General features: G+C 38.9%; 1 protein-coding gene across 1 annotated transcript in view; it reads left to right on the top strand.

The window, feature by feature from the left end:
- Positions 1-20,965, top strand: part of SLC25A26 (solute carrier family 25 member 26) — a 143,313-nt gene that overhangs the window by 39,740 nt on the left and 82,608 nt on the right. Inside the window, exon 5 of the mRNA XM_065885387.1 lies at positions 77-124. Within this exon, the coding sequence (XP_065741459.1) occupies positions 77-124 (48 nt within the window). The remainder of the gene's footprint in view (positions 1-76; positions 125-20,965) is intronic.

Here is a 20,965-nt window from a genome sequence, read left to right as displayed (position 1 = left end):
GTGCTTCATGCAGAATGTCATTTAGAAGTCTCTGCTATTCTAACTTTCTGAGGTCTTGGCTTTTTGTTTGTTTCAGGGCATCCAAGGATTATATCGAGGCTACAAAAGCACTGTTTTAAGAGAGGTAAGTAACTTAATTTCCAATATTGAACTACAAAAGAATGATATGCTTTGTTTAGTAAATTTATTTGGAGAGACTGGTTTAAGAAATTACAAAGGGAAATTATCACTTTTTAAAACACTGTTTAGTCTTATCTCGGCTCTTACATCCGATGACTGGGTAGGATGGGTCAGCTGAAAGAGCAGCCCCAGTGGTCAGAAGGCCCATCCTAGAGCTTCAGTCTTGTCATAGGCGGCTACATGGCTGTGATAGCTAAGATAGGAAGAAATAACTACTAAGGGTAAGATATCAAGTTAATTACTATAATATACAGAATGAGTGAAAAATTGCTAAGGAAAGAAGCACCCTGGGAGACAAGTGTCCCAAAGGTCTATTTTTATGTGAAAAATCATGCAGTTAGCTCTTGTCTTCCTGATAGCAAAATATGATGAATTGGGAAGTTCAGTCTGCACTGGAGAGCTGACCCTGCCCGTGACTTGCAGTGCAGTGTGCCCCCAGAGCAAGCCTTCCAGTTCCGAAATTCTGTGGTTCTCTATGTGGTCAGTGTTTTCTTTTTTTGGTTGAAAAAGCAAAGTGATTTTAGTACATATATTACTGCAGGAAGCATGTTTTAATTTTTGGCTCATATAGAGGAGGCTATTTTGAAGTTTAAAAGTTGATTTATAGATAACTGGGATATGGGATATAAAAGAAGTCTTTGGTTTGGGACGTAAGTTTTTTTTTTTTTTTTTAGTGAGTTTAAATCCTAGGGTTTTTTGTTTTTTAGCTTTTTGATATATAATTGACAAATAGGATTGTGAGGCATTCATAGTGTACAGTGTGATGATTTGATATAGGTATACATTGTGAAAAGGATTAGGACATAATCTATTAAAATACAGAAGAGATTCTGCATACCTCTGCTCTGAATCCTTGTTTTCTGTTTGGATTTCCCTTGGATGCTGAAACATTCTCATTTATAAAAATGTGTTTAATTTAAATATATATTGTCATAATTAGCAGAATATTGAAATCTTTGAAGTCTGAATTTTACTTCCAGGTAGTCTTTTTGTTTGTTTTGTTTGTTTGTTGTTAGTGTAGATTACAGTCTTCTTTATGAAACACCAGCACTGTTACATGTTATTTAAAGCTTTGATTTCCACAAAGTAATAACCTTTAGAGTAGTGTGGTGTAGTTGATGTATATCTTGGAAAAACTCCTGAAGGGAGACTGAATGTTTCAAAATTAGTTATTTGTGTGAAGATGACTTCTGCCTTTCAAAATACCACCTGCACTGTATCTTCATTCTGTACTTATTTTCCCACTCACTAAATACATGTTATTTACTCAGGTTTCACCTGGGTGAGGTGCAAAAAGAGGGGGCAATAAACCGTTTTTTGTTTTTCTGAGAGATGCTGAATAAATGAATGTATTTACATGCCAGAGAATACTGGTTATGCATACAAATAGATAAAACACATGGTTACAACTGCTTTCTATTCTTTTAAAAATTTGTGGGTTTTTTTTGGTGGCTCACGGGCCTCTCACTGCTGTGGCCTCTCCCATTGCGGAGCATGGGCTCCGGACGCGCAGGCTCAGCGGCCATGGCTCACGGGCCCAGCCACTCGGCGGCATGTGGGATCTTCCCAGACCGGGGCACGAACCCGTGTCCCCTGCATCGGCAGGCGGACTCTCAACCACTGCGCCACCAGGGAAGCCCTAAAAATTTGTTTTGACATATGTCACACTAGTAATTAATTTCTAGGCTGCATTTCTTGCAAAAAATGTGCCCCTAGTGAGATGACTTTGTTTACTCAAGATGGCAGTGCTTTGTTGGAAATTTAATTGGGGTCTTCTGCATTATGCATTTTCATAAAAATATCCTTCAGAACTGATTTTAGTTGAAATATTGCTTTTGTACAGATTCTCTCATAGAATGAGAGAAGAGTTACTGCTAAATGAAACATCGCTTCTTTTCAAAATGAGAAAAATAAGAAGTGATGTATCTGCTTTAAACAACATTTTTACATTATAAATAGTTTCAATTCTTACATCGTTCTGACACCAATATCAAATCTTTTTGCGCTAAATGAAACATCGCTTCTTTTCACAATGAGAAAAATAAGTGATGTATCTGCTTTAAACAAAATTTTTACATTATAAATAGTTTCAGTTCTTACATTGTCCTGACACCAATATCAAATCTTTTCACCAAGAGCTTGTTTGATTGTTTCAATAAGAAAATACATTGAAGCCTTAGTGAGAGTCACCAGGAAACTCATACATTTATTCTGTATACAGTTTTTTCTTTAAAATAGTTTTATCTCCCTTGCGGTAGCCCATTAGAATGAGATTGAAGTTTGAATCCGTGCGTTATAAGATAGATTATGTGTGATCTTTAGATTTTGTGAATGCTGTCACATGGTTTTTACTGCATTTGATTTTTGTGGAGATTGCATGCTTATCCCTTATGTTCTCCTAAATTATTTTAGTTACTGTGAATTTTAGATGGAGTCTAAGCAAGGTGAACTGATTATACTCTTTACCTCACCCTTTCAGTATTCGTTTTCCTCATGATCTAGGCCAAATTAGATGTGGCCAAGCATTGTGGGGCAGTGTGGTTATTCCAGTAAGATGGAAACGGGGAGCAAAATCACAGCTGCTTTCATAGCCAGGCTAATTTCAGAGGGTCCATTGTCCCGAAAGTTCTGTGGAGAGCAGCCTCACGACCTTGGATGTGAATTAGAAAGAAAGCAGAGAAAGGCAAGTCGTTCCCAAAAAAAAAAAAAGTAGGAATAAGTTAGGCTCAGCAAATGCATTTTATCCACACATTCTACACGACAGTTGTTTTAAGAGTGCCTGCTGTGTCTTGGGCACCACGCAGAACACTTCTGCGCTGAAGGATTCATATTCTGGTGGGGAAGGAAACGGGGGGCAGACACTTTACAGGGCAGTGTAATAGGGCTGAAATGACACGTATATCCAAGATGCAGCAGAGGTTATAGACGAAGCAGTGCTTGAGTGGTACCCAGTATTCATTGCATTAATAAAAATTAGTCTGGACTTAATTCTTGAAGAGGTGTCACTTAGAAGTAGTCCAGGAGACAGGAAGATGGAACAACGCATACAAAGGCCCAAGGGTGTGAAAGAACACACGTTGTGTGTACCTTGCTTATCGAAGCACAGTTGGGGTTTTCACACCCAGAGAAGAGGCAAGAGTGATTTCCCTCTACCTCAAGCCGGCGCTTCAAAAAAGCACTCACCCAAGTTGGGTATTTTCCAGGAGGAATGGTTGAACCTCTCACCCCAGCCGAATGTTTGCCAGGGACCTGGAATCAAGCATATGGGAAAAGCTCTCACAAGAGCCTGACATATGTCCACTGGAGTTTGGAGGATAAATGACTGGTTTTTAACTGTTATCTGCGATGAATCTCACAGTGAAATGCAGTTGGAGCGGCCTCACTGGCAGGATGTTGCCGTTTTGGTAATGAGTAACTCCTGGCTTCTTTTTGGTAGATGAGTGTAGTAACTCAAGAGATCTGAGATAGGTGAGAATTATCTCCCCCTCTCACCCTTATTTTGCTCCCAGGCTTCCATAACGCAAGTCTCCCACCAAATTCTGTTACACATGCAATCAAAATCAAGCACTCGGGCGGGCCAGAACAAGTCATTCATCCTGTTCTGTGAGTTCACTGAAGCCCTCAGTCTGTCCCTTTAGGTGCAACCTTCCCCACTCTGACTGCAAAGTTCACTCGCAAGTTCCAAACCCAGTTTCCCTTATTGTCTATTTCAGGCAGTGAGAATTTTCCCTAATCTAGTGGCTGGAAACAGGAACCTTTAGGAATCAAGCCTTAAGAATCGTCCTTCAAATCCTCTTTCCCAGCTCTATCATTTCCTTTCCCCCCAAGGTCTTCATGTTATATAAGTCTCTTGTGTGTTTTTCCAGAGCTACCCTATCCTAGGTGTTTAGCATCTTATTTGATTTTTAACCAAAATATTTTAGAGATCATTTTATATCACTTTATAAGGGGCACACTTTTTTATGATTGTGTAGGACTCCATTGTACAAAGGGATCATTGTGCCACCACTTCTTCACTGGTGGGCAGGACAGACATGCTACGATGGATAATACTGTTCCTGTGTCATTTCATATGTGGTTGAGAATGTTTGTAGGTTAGATGCTGAAAAGTGGAATTTCTTGGTTAGGGGTGTATGGGCATTTGTAATTTCGATGCAAATCGCCAAATTGCCCTTCGCAGAAGTACCAGTCGACCCTTTTGCACACAGTGTGGGAGCTCTCTGTTGACCCCTGCCTCACCAATGGTACTAGCAATCTCAGAGATGAAAAATGATCTCACTGCAATTTTAAGTGAGACTGGGCGTATGAACATATATCTGACAACAGTTTTCTTCCTTTACTGTGAACTGATGGTTTGAAATTATATTGAAGTTATGGTGAGAATTAAATGAAGAGATCCATATGAAGTGCTTTCTATAGACCCTGACATGTAGGATGTGTTCAAAGTATGTTAACTATGCTTAATAGTACTCTTGGTAACTGAAAGAGCTTTTGACAGGAAATGACATCTCAGTGTGGAATGCCAGTGTCTCACTAGCTGTCTGCTCTTGGCAAGTTACTTAACCTCTCTGAGCCATTTGCCCCTCTGTGCTAGAAACTTTGTGTCAGTTGTTCTTGCTGCAGTCTCACAAAGGAGGTATTGCAGCAATATGGTCTGCTAGGACCAGAGATAAGAAAGCTGCCTCTAGGCTGTCAGGTTCTTGAACAGGGATGCAGCCTTGATCTGCCTGCATGTAAATGTGTGAATGCCATTTCATGATGATGAATAACAATAGTTGTGTTTGAGCTAGAGGCTGGCTAACTGTTACTGCATAAAAAGCTTCTCAGCTACAGTTGGAGAGTGTTTTATCCAAATGTCTTGTAGAATGGAATTGTTTATTCACTTAACAGATTGCAACCTGCAACTGATTTTGTGTTCGCTGGCTACTTCTGTAGGAAAACAACCTATTGGTTATAATAATGTACAGTTACCCTAATGGATAGTTGAACCAATCAAATTTACTAACATAAATGGGTTGGAAAATTTTTTATGATTATTCTTTTTTGGGTCACATTGGTAATTTACTGGAATTTTTTCTCCAGATAAGATTACCCACTTAGAGGAAAGCTTTCTAAGATTGCAATACTTGAATGTTTTCTGTTGAAAATATTTTCGTGCAACTGTAGTTAGAATTATTACTTATTTACCGTTCTTAAGCCTGTGTACTAGTTTCTGCTTTCATGATGGAAGAGAAAAAGAAGTGTTCTCTGATGAGAATTTTCCTGCTTGTATCAATGCTCTGTATCATTGTGTGTCTTTGTATGAAATTGTTTCCTTGGCATTATCTCTTTCTTTCTTTTTTGGTTTATCTTTACATTTTTAAAAATTAATTAATTAATTTTGGCTGCGTTGGGTCTTCGTTGCTGCATGCGGGCTTTCTCTAGTTGCGGTGAGCGGGGGGCTACTCGTTGTTGCGGTGCGCAGGTTTCTCATGGCAGTGGCTTTTCTGGTTGCGGAGCACGGGCTCTAGGCGTGCGGGCTTCGGTAGTCGTGGCTTGTGGGCTCTAGAGCTCAGGCTCAGTAGTTGTGGCTCACGGGCTTAGTTGCCCCGTGGCACATAGGATCTTCCTGGACCAGGGCTCGAACTCGTGTCCCCTAGCATTGGCAGGTGCATTCTTAACCACTGCGCCACCAGGGAAGCCCCTGTCTTTACATTTCAGTTTTGTCTGTCTGTGTGTAATTACGCCTGCTCTTCCCAGACAGCATATAAGTTACCCTTGAAGACAGTAATTGGGTTTTGACCTCTTTGCAGTATGCACAGGCTCTGCAATAACACCTTCCACAAGCTCAGAGCTCAGTAAATATTCGTTGCTTTTTCCATTCCTTTAAGTTTGATTGCCTTTCATTCAGATGCCGTTAGACACTGTGACCGTTTCAAAGTGCCGGGGGAGCTCTGTGGGGTTTGGAGTTATGCTGGGTGGGGGTCAGCCTCTGCCACGCTACATTGTAAGGTATTCGCATTACATAGGTGCTGAAGTACCAAAGAGTGTACCCTTTTCTGAGATTTCCATCTTCTTACACCTGGAAAAAATAGTTTTTATAAGCCTGATTTCATTAGAAAAGTAATTAATTCCCTTTTTCCCCCATCTATCTTAGTAATTCACTATAAGGGAAAAAAAGGTTGTAAATCCTTCCAAACTTTTAATGTGAAATCGTTTTTCAGTTAAAGTCCAATGCAAACATATTGAACCTTGTTTTAATCCTACATAATTCATTTTATTAACTATGACCAAATAGAACATCTGTTAAAATTCCATAACGTTAGCTTCATGGGAAAAGAAAAAAATCTGTTTGCTCTTGGAATTTGTTCACTGTCTTATTGTTCAGGCTTTCAGTCAGTGTGTAATAAGACATTCTTATTAATGGGAATATTAAACAAATGAAATATTGCCTTTCATCACAAGCGGTTTATAAAATGTCACCTAGTGGCATTTACTTTATTATAACTTTAGAGATGGTCTGTGAGGAATGCACAATACTTCATTCTTTAATCCAGAGAACATAAAATTATTACTCCTCAAATATGGATTTTAGCGTAGTTTTTCATCATCTCTTAAATAAACAAACATTTTTAGAAAGAACAATTTAGTAAAATTATCTTAATGTGGAAAAATTGCTTTAGCCGTTTAGTGCGTATTTTCTCATGTTTTGTTTACATAAAACCAGCTGCTATTTACTTTTCTCATTCTTTGGACAGATTTCATTTTGCACTGTACAGTTTTGAAAAGGCTACATATTTCCATTGTTGCGTGTTGGCTATGTTGTCTAGAAGAGATACTAGTTCCTGTGTGTAGGGTTTACTGAGAAGTAAATCAATAGTATGAATCTTCAGTGTAAATGTATAGGAAAGCTGTTGGATAAAGGTGGAAACTGTCTTTTAATTCTTTTTAGATGTTAGCATCATACACCATGATGTTGAAGTAGCTTTGTCTAGGATGTTCCTTTGTGTTTTTCATCTCATGTGAAATATCCTGTCCCTTCATATTTGTGTGTTAATTTAGATGGCAGATAGGCTGTAAATAACAAAATCTGACTACAGTGGCTGAACTAAACACAGTTTAGTATTAGAACTTTTTTGTTTTCTCACTCTGTAACAGGAAATCTGGAGATGGTCCCTCTAAGGCTGGTGTACTGGTTAAATGAGGGCATGAGGATGCAGGCCCTTTCATTCTGCTTGGGGAACCTTAATACTCTGGCTAAATTACTCATGGTTACAAAATGGCTGCCACACTTTTTGGCATCACAGCCCCTTTCCAAGTATGAAGAAGTGGGAAAGGCAGGAGGCATTATCTGTCCGTCTGTTTACTTGGAAAACAAAGCTTTCTTGGGCCAGGTGTCTAAAGCTCTCCTGAGTTGCATGGGGATTGAGAAGTTGAATATGTATGCAGCTTTTCAGTGTGGTAGGTAAAGGCTGGCAAAGAGGGGCTTGGGACTGCAGTTACTGAGTCACCACCCTACCGTGTCTGCTGTATTTTATCTGTTGAAGTCCTTCTAGTTCAAGCTCAATTCCTTCCGAAAGGGAACCATTTCATACACCGCTGACTTAAGCGCCGTAGTTGGGGACCCTGTTCATATCCAGAGCACTTGCCTAGACTACAATTATTTGGAAATTTAATTCTACTCTGTAAATTTTGATGTCTGTTCTTATTGTTTCCCCGCCACCTTTGCCCTTGTGGGAACAGTGTGGAAGCTCTTTAAAAATCATTTGTCAGTCTCTTTGTAATCATTATTTTGAAAATGGAATTTATTTCAAAGTTACTTACTTTTTTATACTGTTTTGATTTTAAAGATCTCAGAATACCTGTGTTGATATACTATATGTAGACACTTTCCTTAAAAAATATGTAAATCACAATTGAAAAAATAGCTAATGCTTACCAAATATTTACAATGTTTCAGTCACTGTGCTAAGTTCTTAGCGTGCATTATTTCAAATAATACTCACGGTAACCCAAAACATGATCCCTGCTTTGTGGAAACTGAGGCTTAGTAAGGCTGTGGTTTGTCCAGAGTCTTTTTTTTTTTTTAATGATTTCTCCATTTATACACTGCTTTTTAATTAATTAATTAAATTTATTGGCTGCATCAGGTCTTGGTTGCAGCACGTGGGATCTTTCATTGCGGGGTGCGCGGCTTTCCTCTAGGTGTGGTGCGTGGGCTTCGTTGTCCTGCGGCATGTGGGATCATAGTTTCCTGATCAGGGGTTGAACCGGCGTCCCCTGTGTTGCAAGGCGGATTCTTAACCACTGGACCACCAGGGAAGTCCCTCGTCCAGAGTCTTACATCCAGTAAGGGAGGAAACCGAGGACTTGAGAGCCCATGATATTAGCCCCCATGGTGAGCTATATGGTTTGCATTTTATACGCAGACGAATTTTGGGGGAGAGGAAAATATATGTTTAAAATTCATAGTCCATATTTATATCTTTCTCATTTTTGAAACTTTACGTAGACATTAGTGCCAGGAGTTTGGGGAAAACAAGTTCTCAGCAACTAGAAGTCTCCATGACGTTAAAAAGAAAAGTTAATCAGAGGACATAAGCAAAAGGAGATAGAGATATTCATGGAGAACAATGGCTTTTAAGTGCCTATTATCCCAAATGTTTGCTTGATTTGGTCTTATCATTCAGGTGTTAGTTCATGTGTTCCTTCTCTGAGGGGCCTACTTTGACCACTTTAGCTAACATACACCTGCCAAAACCCCGATCGCTCACTTGGTACCCTAGCAAGTACCGTTATCTGAAATTATCTTCACTTTTTGTTTATAAATTTATTTCCTGCGTTCCTCTGATAGAATATACACACTTTGAGGGCAAGTGCTTCTTGCCTGTTTTGTTCCCTTCTATTAATCCAGCACCTAGAAGATTCCTTGACATACAGCACACTCAGAAAATATTTGATGAACAAACCAAGGACTTAATCACACTTTTCAGAAGTAGACTAGTTGTAAATACTTAGATATTTAAAATCTCCAGCAGATGCTTAGGCCTAAGATGCATTTGGCAAGAATCATGGAGTCAGTCCTCACTTAATTCCCAGGCAAGTTAGTGGTTTTCTGCCATCTCAACTTTCTGCACTTCCAGTGAGCTTAATCTTCTCCTTGTCTCTTCTTATCATATTTCCTGGTATTCTTGTGTCTTCCGCAAATAGCCCTTATTTTAATTTTGTCATTTCTTGTTAGGGGGTGCTCCTATGAATATTTTATATATGTAAAACACTTTTTGAAATGACATATGAAAATAGTAAGCAACTTATTCATGAAGAAAATCTTTTATCAGTTACGTGCAAACTATGTCCTATGAACACTGGGTAAAAATTACTCTTGAGAGTCTTAGGATTGTGTACTATCTTACCGTCTGAGCAAACACCATCTTATAAGAGGTATTAAGAAAGAAACTATATGTATTAAGAAAACCAAATGTGAAGGTAAAATCTAGAATGTTTATATATGAATAAAGGATTGTGGTTGCAGGGAGTCATTTAAAAGAGCTATTGAAAATGGGTTTTACTATCTGGTAGCAGATTACCCTGGGGTTATATAATGATAACAGTTACAGTTTGAATTCTGATCATGTATAATACTTTACTTGTATTTTTCTAATCTTCAGATAAAACTGTAAGATATTAACCTTTTTGTTTGTTTGTTTTAAAATTGATCAGTAGCATGGGCTTGGAAAAGCAAGCTAGTTAGTATATGTAGTATATGGCAGGTCTGGAAGCAGAGGCCCAGCCTATGTGATTCTAAAGCCTGTGTTTCTGGTTACACTTTGCTTCCTGCTCATGTTTTGCGGATAAATTCACTATTCATTGCGCTCAGAATTTTTCAGTAAATTGTGTGAAAACAAAGTGGTAGTATATCTGTGAGACTTGGACCACATCTGTTAACTTGAAGGGGAGCACAGTTTCTGAGTGTTATAAGATTCTAAACAATAGAAATGGAGCCATCTATACAGGCAGAACACAATGAACTGTGCTTTCTGAATTAGGCAGTAATATTGATTTCAACATCTTCTTTCCTCTAGCCTTTGTGAAGTTTGCTTGAAAATGCTTTGACTGATTTTAGCCTTCTGTCCTCTTTTGTTTCCTGAGCTTTCACATATATTCTGAGAAATAACCCAGTAGATGGGAAAGAGTTGATAATCTTTGGCATTGAAATGGTTTTGGTACTTAGCCAAATAATTAACAGATAATTTGTTGACTAGTGGAGAAGCAGAAATTGATGAGAGGGTATTTCTTTTCCTTTGTGAAAACACTCTGCTTTTTGTTATTGAATTTGTTGATGCAAAGGTTGCGTTATAGAAATGGCACACTAGAGGGCACACGATGTCTGTGTTTTAAATGTTGGTGGCAGAAACTTCAGTGTGTCTGAACCTTGAAGCTCTTGAGTTGATTGCTTGGCACTTTTTAAAAGTGGTTCGAATTAAAAAATAAAAAACAAAGCTTAATAAATAGTACTCTCCAATCCAAGGTTCCTGAATAATATTATTTTATTTAATCCATACGTACTTCATTATTCATCTCTCAAATACAAGAACCAATAGGTATATTTAACATACCAAAAATGAATATCACAGTCGTAAAATGTTTCCCTCAAGCTATTTTTTTAAAGCTGTTTTTCAATTACAACTGTAATTTCACATTTGGAAGAACTGGCAGACACTACTTTATTCAAGTGATGAACGTCCAAGTCACAAAAAAGAATTGTCATACCCAGGAGTAGACGAAGGAGACAGAACAAGCAAATGCAGTGAGGGATCCTGGGAAGAGAAAAAGAATATTAGGCGGAAAAACTGGGGAAATTCAAATAAGGTCTATAATTTAGATGTTAGTATTGCAGCAATGCTAAGAGTTGGTTTTGATAATCATACTCTGGTTAAGTTCTTAACATTAGGGAAGCTAGGTGTAGGGTATATGTGAGCTCCCTGTATTGTCTGAGTAACTTTTAAGAAAGTCGATAACTTATTTTTAAAAATAAAAAGCTGGGAATTCCCTGGTGGTCCAGTGGTAAGGACTTCGCACTTCCACTGCAGGGGGCCCGGGTTCAATCCCTGGTCGGGGAACTAAGCTAAGATCCTGCAAGCCGCGTGACGTGGCCAAAAATAATAACAAAATAAAAATAAAGAGCTGGGGAAAAAAAGAATACCAGATTTGGACACTGTATGAAATACTTTATTTTTAAAACGATCTTCTAAAATAACGACAATTTAAACTTACAACTTAATGAAAATTAAAAAAAAAATTTTATTTATTTATATTTTTGGCCGCGTTGGGTCTTCGTTGCTGCACGGAGGCTTTCTCTAGTTGCGGCGAGCAGGGGCTACTCTTCGATGTGGTGTGCGGGCCTCTCATTGCGGTGGCTTCTCTTGTTGTGGAGCACGGGCTCTAGGCGCACGGGCTTCAGTAGCTGTGGTGCACGGGCTCTAGGGCGCAGGCTCAGTAGTTGTGGTGCACAGGCTTAGTTGCTCCTCGGCATGTGGGATCCTCCCAGACCAGGGATCGAACCCGTGTCCCCTGCATTGGCAGGTGGATTCTCAACCACTGCGCCACCAGGGAAATCCTTAAATTTTTTTTTATCAAAGTAATAATTGGTAGCAATTCACATAATAGAGAAAGAAGATTTTACCTTGAAAAGCAAGTCTCCTGCCCTGTCCCTCTTCATTCTAGTCCCAGTCTGCAGAGGTAGCCTCTTTTAACTGTTTCCATTTTTAGTTCTTATTACATCCATATTTCTGAATAATATGTTTATGCATCTGTGTCTTCATTTGTCAGTTTAGACACACTCTCCTGAGCCTTTGGAGTGGAGGGTGTGATGGAGCTGGCATTATGCTCCTCCCCAACCTTTTTCGGTTACACAAATTTCATTCCTCTGGTTATTTTAGAAACATGAAGTCATATATTTGAGTCTTTATTTCTTATCCCACAAACTTCCAGCATCTTCTTTCTTTTTATAAGATGAGGCTCTTACTTCCTTTTTGCCACCATATCCTCTTTCACCTTCAACTACCACTTTCTGGATTGACTTTTTCTCACCTACACTTTGATCCTAGATTATGAAGATGGCTGACAGTTTCATCCTGTCCTTCACCCACAGTCACTTCTTTCGTGACGTTTCTGGGTTGATTCTAAAAGTTGAACACCAGTGAAAAGTTGAACGCCAGTGAACTAGTGTGTGTATTATTTGAGACTTCATGCATGATCACTAGGCCATGTAGTGTGCAGGGTTGTTGTTCCTTTTGTGTTGCTAACACATCTTCCTGTGTTACCCTGAAGGAGATGTTTCCAACATGGGAATCAAATAGACTCTCTTCTTGCATTCCATCACTTGGTAAAATTTGTCCATATTTTAATTTGCTGAACACTTGGGGCATGAACTCTCATGTTTTTTCCCTTTGGAGTTTATAATTGCCTTTTGGGGGTACATGATTTGCCTTTTTCACTTATTTATTGTGACAGCCTCAAAATCATGGTTTTTTGTAGTTCTGTGGGTTTTTTGTTGTTGTTTTTTTTTTCTCCATTGGGAATCTTGGAATCTTCCGTCTTCCACTTCTAATCCACCGTGACCATTCACTGTGTCTGGACTTCTCACTGCTTTCCTGGGCTGGATTTGCTGTCGCCTGGAGGTGTCAGAGCACATTGGTTCAGGCCACGGGCTTGGCAGCCAGACTACCTGGGTTGGACCACCGCTCTGCTTCTGACAGTCTTACACTTCTGGTTCCTTACTGTCGCAGTCTAATGAAAATATTGGAAGGCATAATAAATATAAGGATATAGCTCCTTTGTTTGAAGGCCTTTATTTTATCCTGATTTTTTTGTCAAGTAATTAGCTTTCTCTAGTTCCTAATATAACTTAAAAAATTTCTTACTAACAACACTTAATGATAACCATTCATAACAATTCTTTGGTCTCAACTGTGTTTCATTGATTTTTTTTTTTAAAGAGGAGGTAATTATGTTAATAAGTTATGATTCTTAGAGAAGCATGCCGATCTTACCAGTTTAGTGTGTATCCTAACTATATTTGGGAAATAAGTGATGAAATTTGTGTGTAGGAAGCTTATAAACTGGTACCAAGTTTTCTAATAAAGTTCCTCTATATCTTGATTTACATGTGACGAGTTTTCCTTGTTGTTTATCCGTGAATTATTCCATACTTCTGTTTTGGGAAATAGAGTGATGAACAAGTTAAAAATCACTTTGGGATGAAGTTTGTTTTCTTCAGAGGGTAAATTAAGTATGCCTTTTGCCTGGGAGCAGATATCAATAATATCTGTGTTTAGAGGAGACAGTGATATGTCTTACATGGAGCAACCAGGATCTTGTGAAAGTTACACTCTCTGCTGATTTATCTGTTGGTTCACGCAACTGTTTACAAAGGTTCTTTCTTCTTCCTTATGGATGTTTAATAAGAGTCTGAAAAAATTGTGTGGATAACACATTTGAATCAATAAGTTTTGGACTAGTTTTGATTAAGTGAAGGCACCAAAGGGTCTGGTATATAGTAACCTCTCAGTAAGTTCTTGTCACTTTATTTTTCTGTATTTGAACTAGGAAGTAGATTGAATTTATTCAGACTCTGCCACTTTACCAGACTAGGTACTTTTCATATGTTTTTTCATTTAATCTCTACAGTAATCCTACAAAGAATCATAAATGTCAACTGAGTGCCTGAAAAGTGCATACCCCCTATGTATCTAGTCATGATTCCCAGCCAATCTGTAGTGTTCGTCTATCTTGTAAACCATGTTATGAACTAACAGGCAGTTGCCTATTCAATACCAATGAGAAACTGACATTCAGTGGTGTTAGTAACTTGATCTACATAAAATAATACAGTTAGCAGAGGGCAGAGTTGGGCTCGGAATTCTTTGACTGAACTCTTATGATCTTTTCATATCAGTGTATGTATTTCCTTTTCTCTGTTGGGAATGTAAGTAAGTAGGCTTTAAAATGCATAGTGACATCTTCTTTTTCTTTTCTTCTCTCTCTCCAACATTTTATTTTGAAAAATTTCCACTTACAGACAAGTTAAAACATGTCTTTTTCCCCCAATTCACTGACTAACATTTTGTCCCGTCTGCTTTGTTCGTCTTTCTCGCTACAGTATTTTTTCCTGAAACACTTTAAGTAGGAAGCACACACATCCCAGGACAGTTCATCACTAAATATTCAGCATATGTCTCCTAAGAATAGTCATTCCTGTCATAACTACAATACCATTATCCTTCCCAAGAAAAGTAACATTGATGCATTCATATTATCTAATATACGGTCAGTTTTATTAGTTTTCCTGTTGTCCCAATAATAAAGCTTTATAACTTTTTTTTTTCCTCTCTCCAGGATCCGGTTAAGGATCACACATTGCATTTGGTTGTTAGGTTTCTCCAACCTCCCCCCTCTCCCCCCGCATGGCATTGACATTCTTTTAGAGTCCAGGGCAGAGTTGTTCTATGAACAGTTCCATAATCTGGATTGTCTGATTTCCTTATGATTATATTCAGATTACATATTAAATTTTGTGAGTGTGCATGGATATTGCATGGATGGTGCTGGGTACTTTTGTGGCATTGTGCCAGGGGTCACATAGTGTCCCATACTTGGTGAAGCTAAGTTTAATCACTTGATTACGTTGGTGTTCCCTAGCTTTCTGTACTTCAGACGTTCATTTCTCCTTTGTTTTTGAGAAGTAATCTATGGGGTAATATTCAGAGACCATGTGATTATCCTGTTTCCCAATAATCTTTCACCCAATAGTTTTAACATCTGTGGATGCTTCTTGCCTGAAGTGTTTATTACATTGGTGATTGCAAAATGCTGATTTTCCTAATACTGTCCTTTTCCTTTGAATTTGTTAGCTGGCATTCTTCTGTAAAGAAGAGCTTTCTTCCTTTACCACCTCCTCACCCCATGTCTCCCCACCCCAGGTCCCTTTTTTAGTATCCCTATATACTTATGGATTCTTTTTTTTTTTAATGGCTTAATTGTGATATAATTCATGTACCATACAGTCACCGATTTAAAGTAACCATTCACAGGGTTTTAGTGTATTCACCAATATGTGCAACCATCAACACAGTTGTAGATTCTTTTTTTTTTTTTCGGTACGCGGGCCTCTCACTGTTGTGGCCTCTCCGGTTGTGGAGCATAGGCTCCGGACGCGCAGGCTCAGCGGCCGTGGCTCACGGGCCCAGCCGCTCCGCGGCATGTGGGATCTTCCCGGACCGGGGCACGAACCCGTGTCCCCTGCTTCGGCAGGCGGACTCTCAACCACTGCGCCACCAGGGAAGCCCTGTAGATTCTTTTTTATTTAATAATCATAACCCATTTCCATTATTACTCTTTTTGATGCTCATACTGGCCCAAATTTGGGCAGTGGGAGCCTCTTCAAGCCTACTGTTCTTACACATTTCCCTGTTAGTCTTTGGGAACTTCCTTATTGGTATATCAAGGTGTCCCAGTCTTTGTACTTTACCTGCCCAATCCTGTAATCAGCCACTTCTCCAAGGAGCCCTTGATTCCTTTTAGTGGAGTGTGGTGTTTGGAAACTAAGATTTGGATTCTAGCTGTATTACTGCATGTAGGCTTTTATTGGGCAGAAAAGCTTTTATTTTATTATTATTTTAAAAATATTCATTTATTTATTTGGCTGCGCCAGGTCTTAGTTGAGGCGTGCGGGATCTTTAGTTGCAGCCTGCGAACTCTTAGTTGTGGCATGCATGTGGGATCTAGTTCCCTGACCAGGGATCGAACCTGGGCCCCCTGAATTGGGAGTGCAGAGTCTTAGCCCCTGAACCACCATGGAGATCCCAGAAAAGCTTTTAAAAATTAAATACATTGCTTTTCTTCCTCCTTCCCATTTTCCTATATTTATCTCAGGCAAGAACAACAAGTAATTACTGTTTATTTTGTTTTTTAAGTTATCATACTGTAAAATTGACTTCTTTTTAGTGTACAGAGCTATACATTTTAACAACATGTATAAATTAATATAACCAGCAGTACGATCGGGGTACAAAATATTCACATCATCCCCTAAACTCTTGTGCTATCCCTTTGTGGTCATACTCATTTCCCTACTTCTAATCCTTGGCAACAGCGGATCTGTCATTTAAATGGAATCATGTAATATAAAGTCTTTTGAGACTAGTTCCTATCACTCGTCATAGTGCTGTTGAGATTCATCCCAGTTGTTGTGTGTAACAATAGTGTGTTCCTTTTAATTATTCCACTGTTTGGATATACCACAGTTTGTTTATACATTTACCCATTGAAGGACACTTGAATTCTTTTTTTTTTTTTTTTTTTGCAGTACGCGGGCCTCTCACTGCTGTGGCCTCTCCCGTTGCGGAGCACAGGCTCCGGACGTGCAGCGGCCATGGCTCATGGGCCCAGCTGCTCCGCGGCATGTGGGATCTTCCCGGACCGGGGCACGAACTCGTGTGCCCTGCATCCAGGTGGACTCCCAACCCCTGCGCCACCAGAGAAGCCTGACACTTGAATTCTTTTCAGTTTGGGGCCATTATGAAGAGAATTGTTATAAATATTCATGCACAGGTTTTTGTGTGAACATAAATTTCCATTTCTCTAGGGTAGATACTCAGGAATGGGATTGCTGGGTCATATGGTAAGTGTATGGTAACTTTATAAGAAACTGCAAAACTCTTTTCTCTAATACATTGGCTGTACAATTTTGCATTCCCACCAGCAATGGATACTCTAAACCTTTGTCACCACTTAGTTTTGGTAGGATTTAAAAATTTTAGCCATTGTAATAGGTGTGTAATGATATACCATAGTGGTTTTAATTTTCACTTCCCAAATGGTAATGATATTGAACATGCTTATTTGCCATCCTTAGATGTTCTTTGGTGAAGTGTCTCTTGTCTATTTTTTAATCAGGTTGTTTCTTACTTTAATATTTTGAAAGTTCTTTATATGTTTGGGATGCTAGCCCTTTGTTACTAATGTGATTTGCATGATAATTACTTTCTGATAATCTCTAGCTTGTATTTTCATTCTCTGAACTGTATTATTTATAAAACCTTAAAATTTTGGCAAAGTCCATTTTATCAACTTTTTCCTTTATGAATTGTGCTTTGAGTGTCGTGTCTAAGAACTCTGCCTAACCCCAAGTCCTTAAGGTTTTCTCCCATGTTTCCTTCTAAAAGTTTTATAGTTTTATCTTTGATATTTGCATCTACGATCCATTTTGAGTTGATTTTTATTTAAGGGTGGGGTTTAGGTTGAGGTTCTTTTTAAAAAAAATTATTTAATTTATTTATTTTTGGCTATGTGGGGTCTTCGTTGCTGCGCTCGAGCTTTCTCTGGTTGCGGCGAGTGGGGGCTACTCTTCATGGCGGTGCGCGGGCTTCTCATTGTGGTGGCCTCTCGTTGTGGAGCATGGGCTCTAGGTGCGCAGGCTTCAGTAGTTGCAGCTCGCAGGCTCAGTAGTTGTGGCTCGCGGGCTCAGTAGTTGTGGCTTGTGGGCTTAGCCGCTCCATTGCATGTGGGATCTTCCCAGACCAGGGCTCGAACCCCTGTCCCCTGCCTTGGCAGGCGGATTCTTAACCACTGTGCCACCAGGGGGGAGCCCTGAGGTTTGTCTTTTGCGCATGGATGATCAGTTGTTCCAAAAACATTTGTTGAAAAGAATATCTCTTCTCCATTGATATGCGTTTGCATCTTTGTAGAAAATCAGTTGGCTGTATGGTAATGATATTGAATGTGCTTATTTGCCATCCTTAGATGTTCTTTGGTGAAGTGTCTCTTGTCTATTTTTTAATAGATGTGGGTCTGTATCTGGAACAAATTTGAGTTGGTTCCTTGTTAGGTGCCAAGCAATGTGTTTTTTGTTTGCTTGTTTTTTCCTCCTCAGGTATTTGTGTTCATATTTTTGAACATCCCAGTCTTGAAAGATGTTTTGATTTTCTAAGACATTTCACCTTTTTTTTTTAACTGACAGAACTGATAAAAACCCCCCAAACTTATGTGTTTTCCATCTTTTTCCTTTCTAAATCATCTCTTAAAAAAGGGCTAAAAACATTCTAAAACTTTTATGTATCTTTTATCCTTTTTTTCTTTCCATTTTTGTAAGAATGACCTATTTCCTCTTGAACTACTGTACCTTTAATATGTGTACATCAGTGGGTTAGAAGCTTAGGTCTTCATCTAGCTTTGATTCAGGAGATAGTATTATTTCCTTACATAATTTGGACCGCTCATTTTATTGTTGTTGTTATTGTTGCTACATTGCCATATGGTATAAATAATCTTGACATTGACTTGAAGAAAGAAAAGGTGCTGTGTATTTTATTTTATCCAAACATGAAGCATCTTTGCTTGGAGAGTTATCCTCTTCACACTATTCTATAAAATACAAGACCTGAAATGACTTATCAAGATGACTCTGCTAGTCTGTGGTGAAGGTAAACTGAGAACCGAGATTATTTGACTCTTAACCTAGCCTCCTTTCCTAGAATGGAGGGTCTGCAGACTGGAATTTAATATGAAATATTTAATGCAAAAGACAGATTATGGAAATTTCCTTTGTATACTGCAGCTTAAAAGAAGTTCACTGTGGCTGGGAGATAAATATTGTTGCTCAGGTGATGATCCAGTGGTTTTAGGTCACCTGAAAATGTTTATTACGTGTGGGGCTCAGAGCTATGGAGTTAGCAGTGTGTGGATAAGACAGAAGAGGTCAAAGATTCTCCCCTCAGAGAGCTTCTGCTACCTGTATGTGGAAGGGCACGTCTATGCATTTGTAAAGCAGTTCATCAGTAGTGAAAGTGCTGGCAAGTATAGGAATGAATAGTCAGTCAGGGAGTAAACCCCTTCTCTGGATGAGTTGAATTTTAGGTAACCCATTTACAAAATGGAAAAAGGTAGAGGAGAGTAATGGAATCCGTGTGTCGATACTGGGGGAAACATTCTTAAAAAAAAGTATGCTAGCTGCCTTTAAAAGAATTTTTTTTTGTTCCCACCCCTACCCCCGCCGCCCCGTACGTCGGCCTCTCGCTGTTGTGGCCTCTCCCGTTGCGGGGCACAGGCTCCGGACGCGCAGGCTCAGCGGCCATGGCTCACGGGCCCAGCCGTCTCCGCGGCATGTGGGATCCTTCTGGACCGGGGCACGAACCCTTGTCCCCTGCATTGGCAGGCGGACTCTCAACCACTGTGCCACCAGGGAAGCCCTAAAAGAATGTTTTTTATGCTTCAAGTGGTACTAAAACCCTGAGCTTGGACTTCCTGCTTGTAATCACGTGTACTTAACCTCCTTTTGGGGTTGGGACCTTTGTTAACCTTTGTTTTTTGAATGCCTAATTCTTGCCTCAAGTTAGAAGGGAAAAATAGAATTGCAAGTCAAGATGGAATTTGCTTGGAGGGCTCTCTGTAATGTTCTCATGTAAATTATAGGAATGGGTCTTAGAATATCAACATTAAATAGAACTTAAAAAAAAATCCATCTGGTACTTGGCCCCCCGCCCCCCAAATCAGGGCGCTGCTAGCTAATTAACACTGCTTATAATACTTAGTAACCTATTTACTATGGGTTTTTCATTGATTACCAAAAGTAAATGTTAGAGTGACCTTTGTAAGAAATGTTTCCCTGAGGCTCAAATGTGTGAGTAGTAAAGGCAAATGCTCTGCCCTTGGCTCTTAGGTGTGGAATTTCGCTTCAGAGATTTTGAGTGAAGTGGCTCTCAGTACAATTAAAAAAACAAAGCGTTAACCTCTTAGCAGGAACACTTAATTTTGATTCTTCATGTTGAAATAAAGGTAGGTGCATGCTGACCATTACAGAAAATGACTAGATACAGAAAAAAATGTTGCCTAATTCGTTTCATGCAAATCGAAACCCCAAAATCATTTACAACCCGTTTCAGAGCTTAGAGAGTATTAAACAGGTGTCACCCATATTTTGGGGCTTTTTGAGGCATTATTCAACACATGTCAACTTGTGCTAGCTTTTGCATTTTCTCAAATTTGCTTGTGTGTGCATTTAAAAAATTATTTAAAAAATATTCTACTTTTTAATATAAAGAATTGGAGCCATCAAAGTTGGCAAGCATTAAGCATGCTAATTAGTTCAACATACTGACCAGTTCTCTGAATTATTAGTTCAAAGAAGCGTGTGGACAGGGATGAAATTAGATTTGGGCATTTTTCACTCTAGTTGTTTTAGGATACTCAGGGCTGCTTTGATGTGTAAATAACATGCTTTTTCATGCATGGTTCAGGACACATCAAACATGTCTAAAACTTTGTCTCAGATTTAGAACTCATCATTTGTATCCAGAATTGGATATACACACTTGTAACTGTCCAGCAACTTTAGAGAAAACTTTTTTGAGTTTGTGTTTGATAGTTAAAGTGCAGGATATTTTATTTTTCATAATATGTATGCACGGGCTTATTATTTTTTATAAACTGACGTAGATAGTTGTAAGGCGATGCATAAAATTTACTTTATCAACTGCTAAAATATATTCACTTATTCAAATGTCAGTTTTAAGACTAAGAGCTTAGGCAGCTATGAAAGCATAAAGAGTATGTGTTTGTGTGTGTGTGTGCGTGTGCGTGTGTGTGCCTACATATACATATATAATTGCTTATGTGCGTATATGTATATAAGTATAATCCCATACTTTTAGCTGTTTGTGTGGTAAAGATAAACATGTTGACTTATCAGCTAAATGTTCTGTTTAAATTTAGTTATCTAATAACTAGAATTAAGAGCAAACCTAGTTGT

Source organism: Phocoena phocoena, chromosome 10 (assembly GCF_963924675.1).
Source record: "Phocoena phocoena chromosome 10, mPhoPho1.1, whole genome shotgun sequence".
Classification (NCBI taxonomy): Eukaryota; Metazoa; Chordata; class Mammalia; order Artiodactyla; family Phocoenidae; genus Phocoena; species Phocoena phocoena.
The sequence above is the reverse complement of the archived record's forward strand: the minus strand, read 5'-3'. Positions and strand labels throughout refer to the sequence as shown.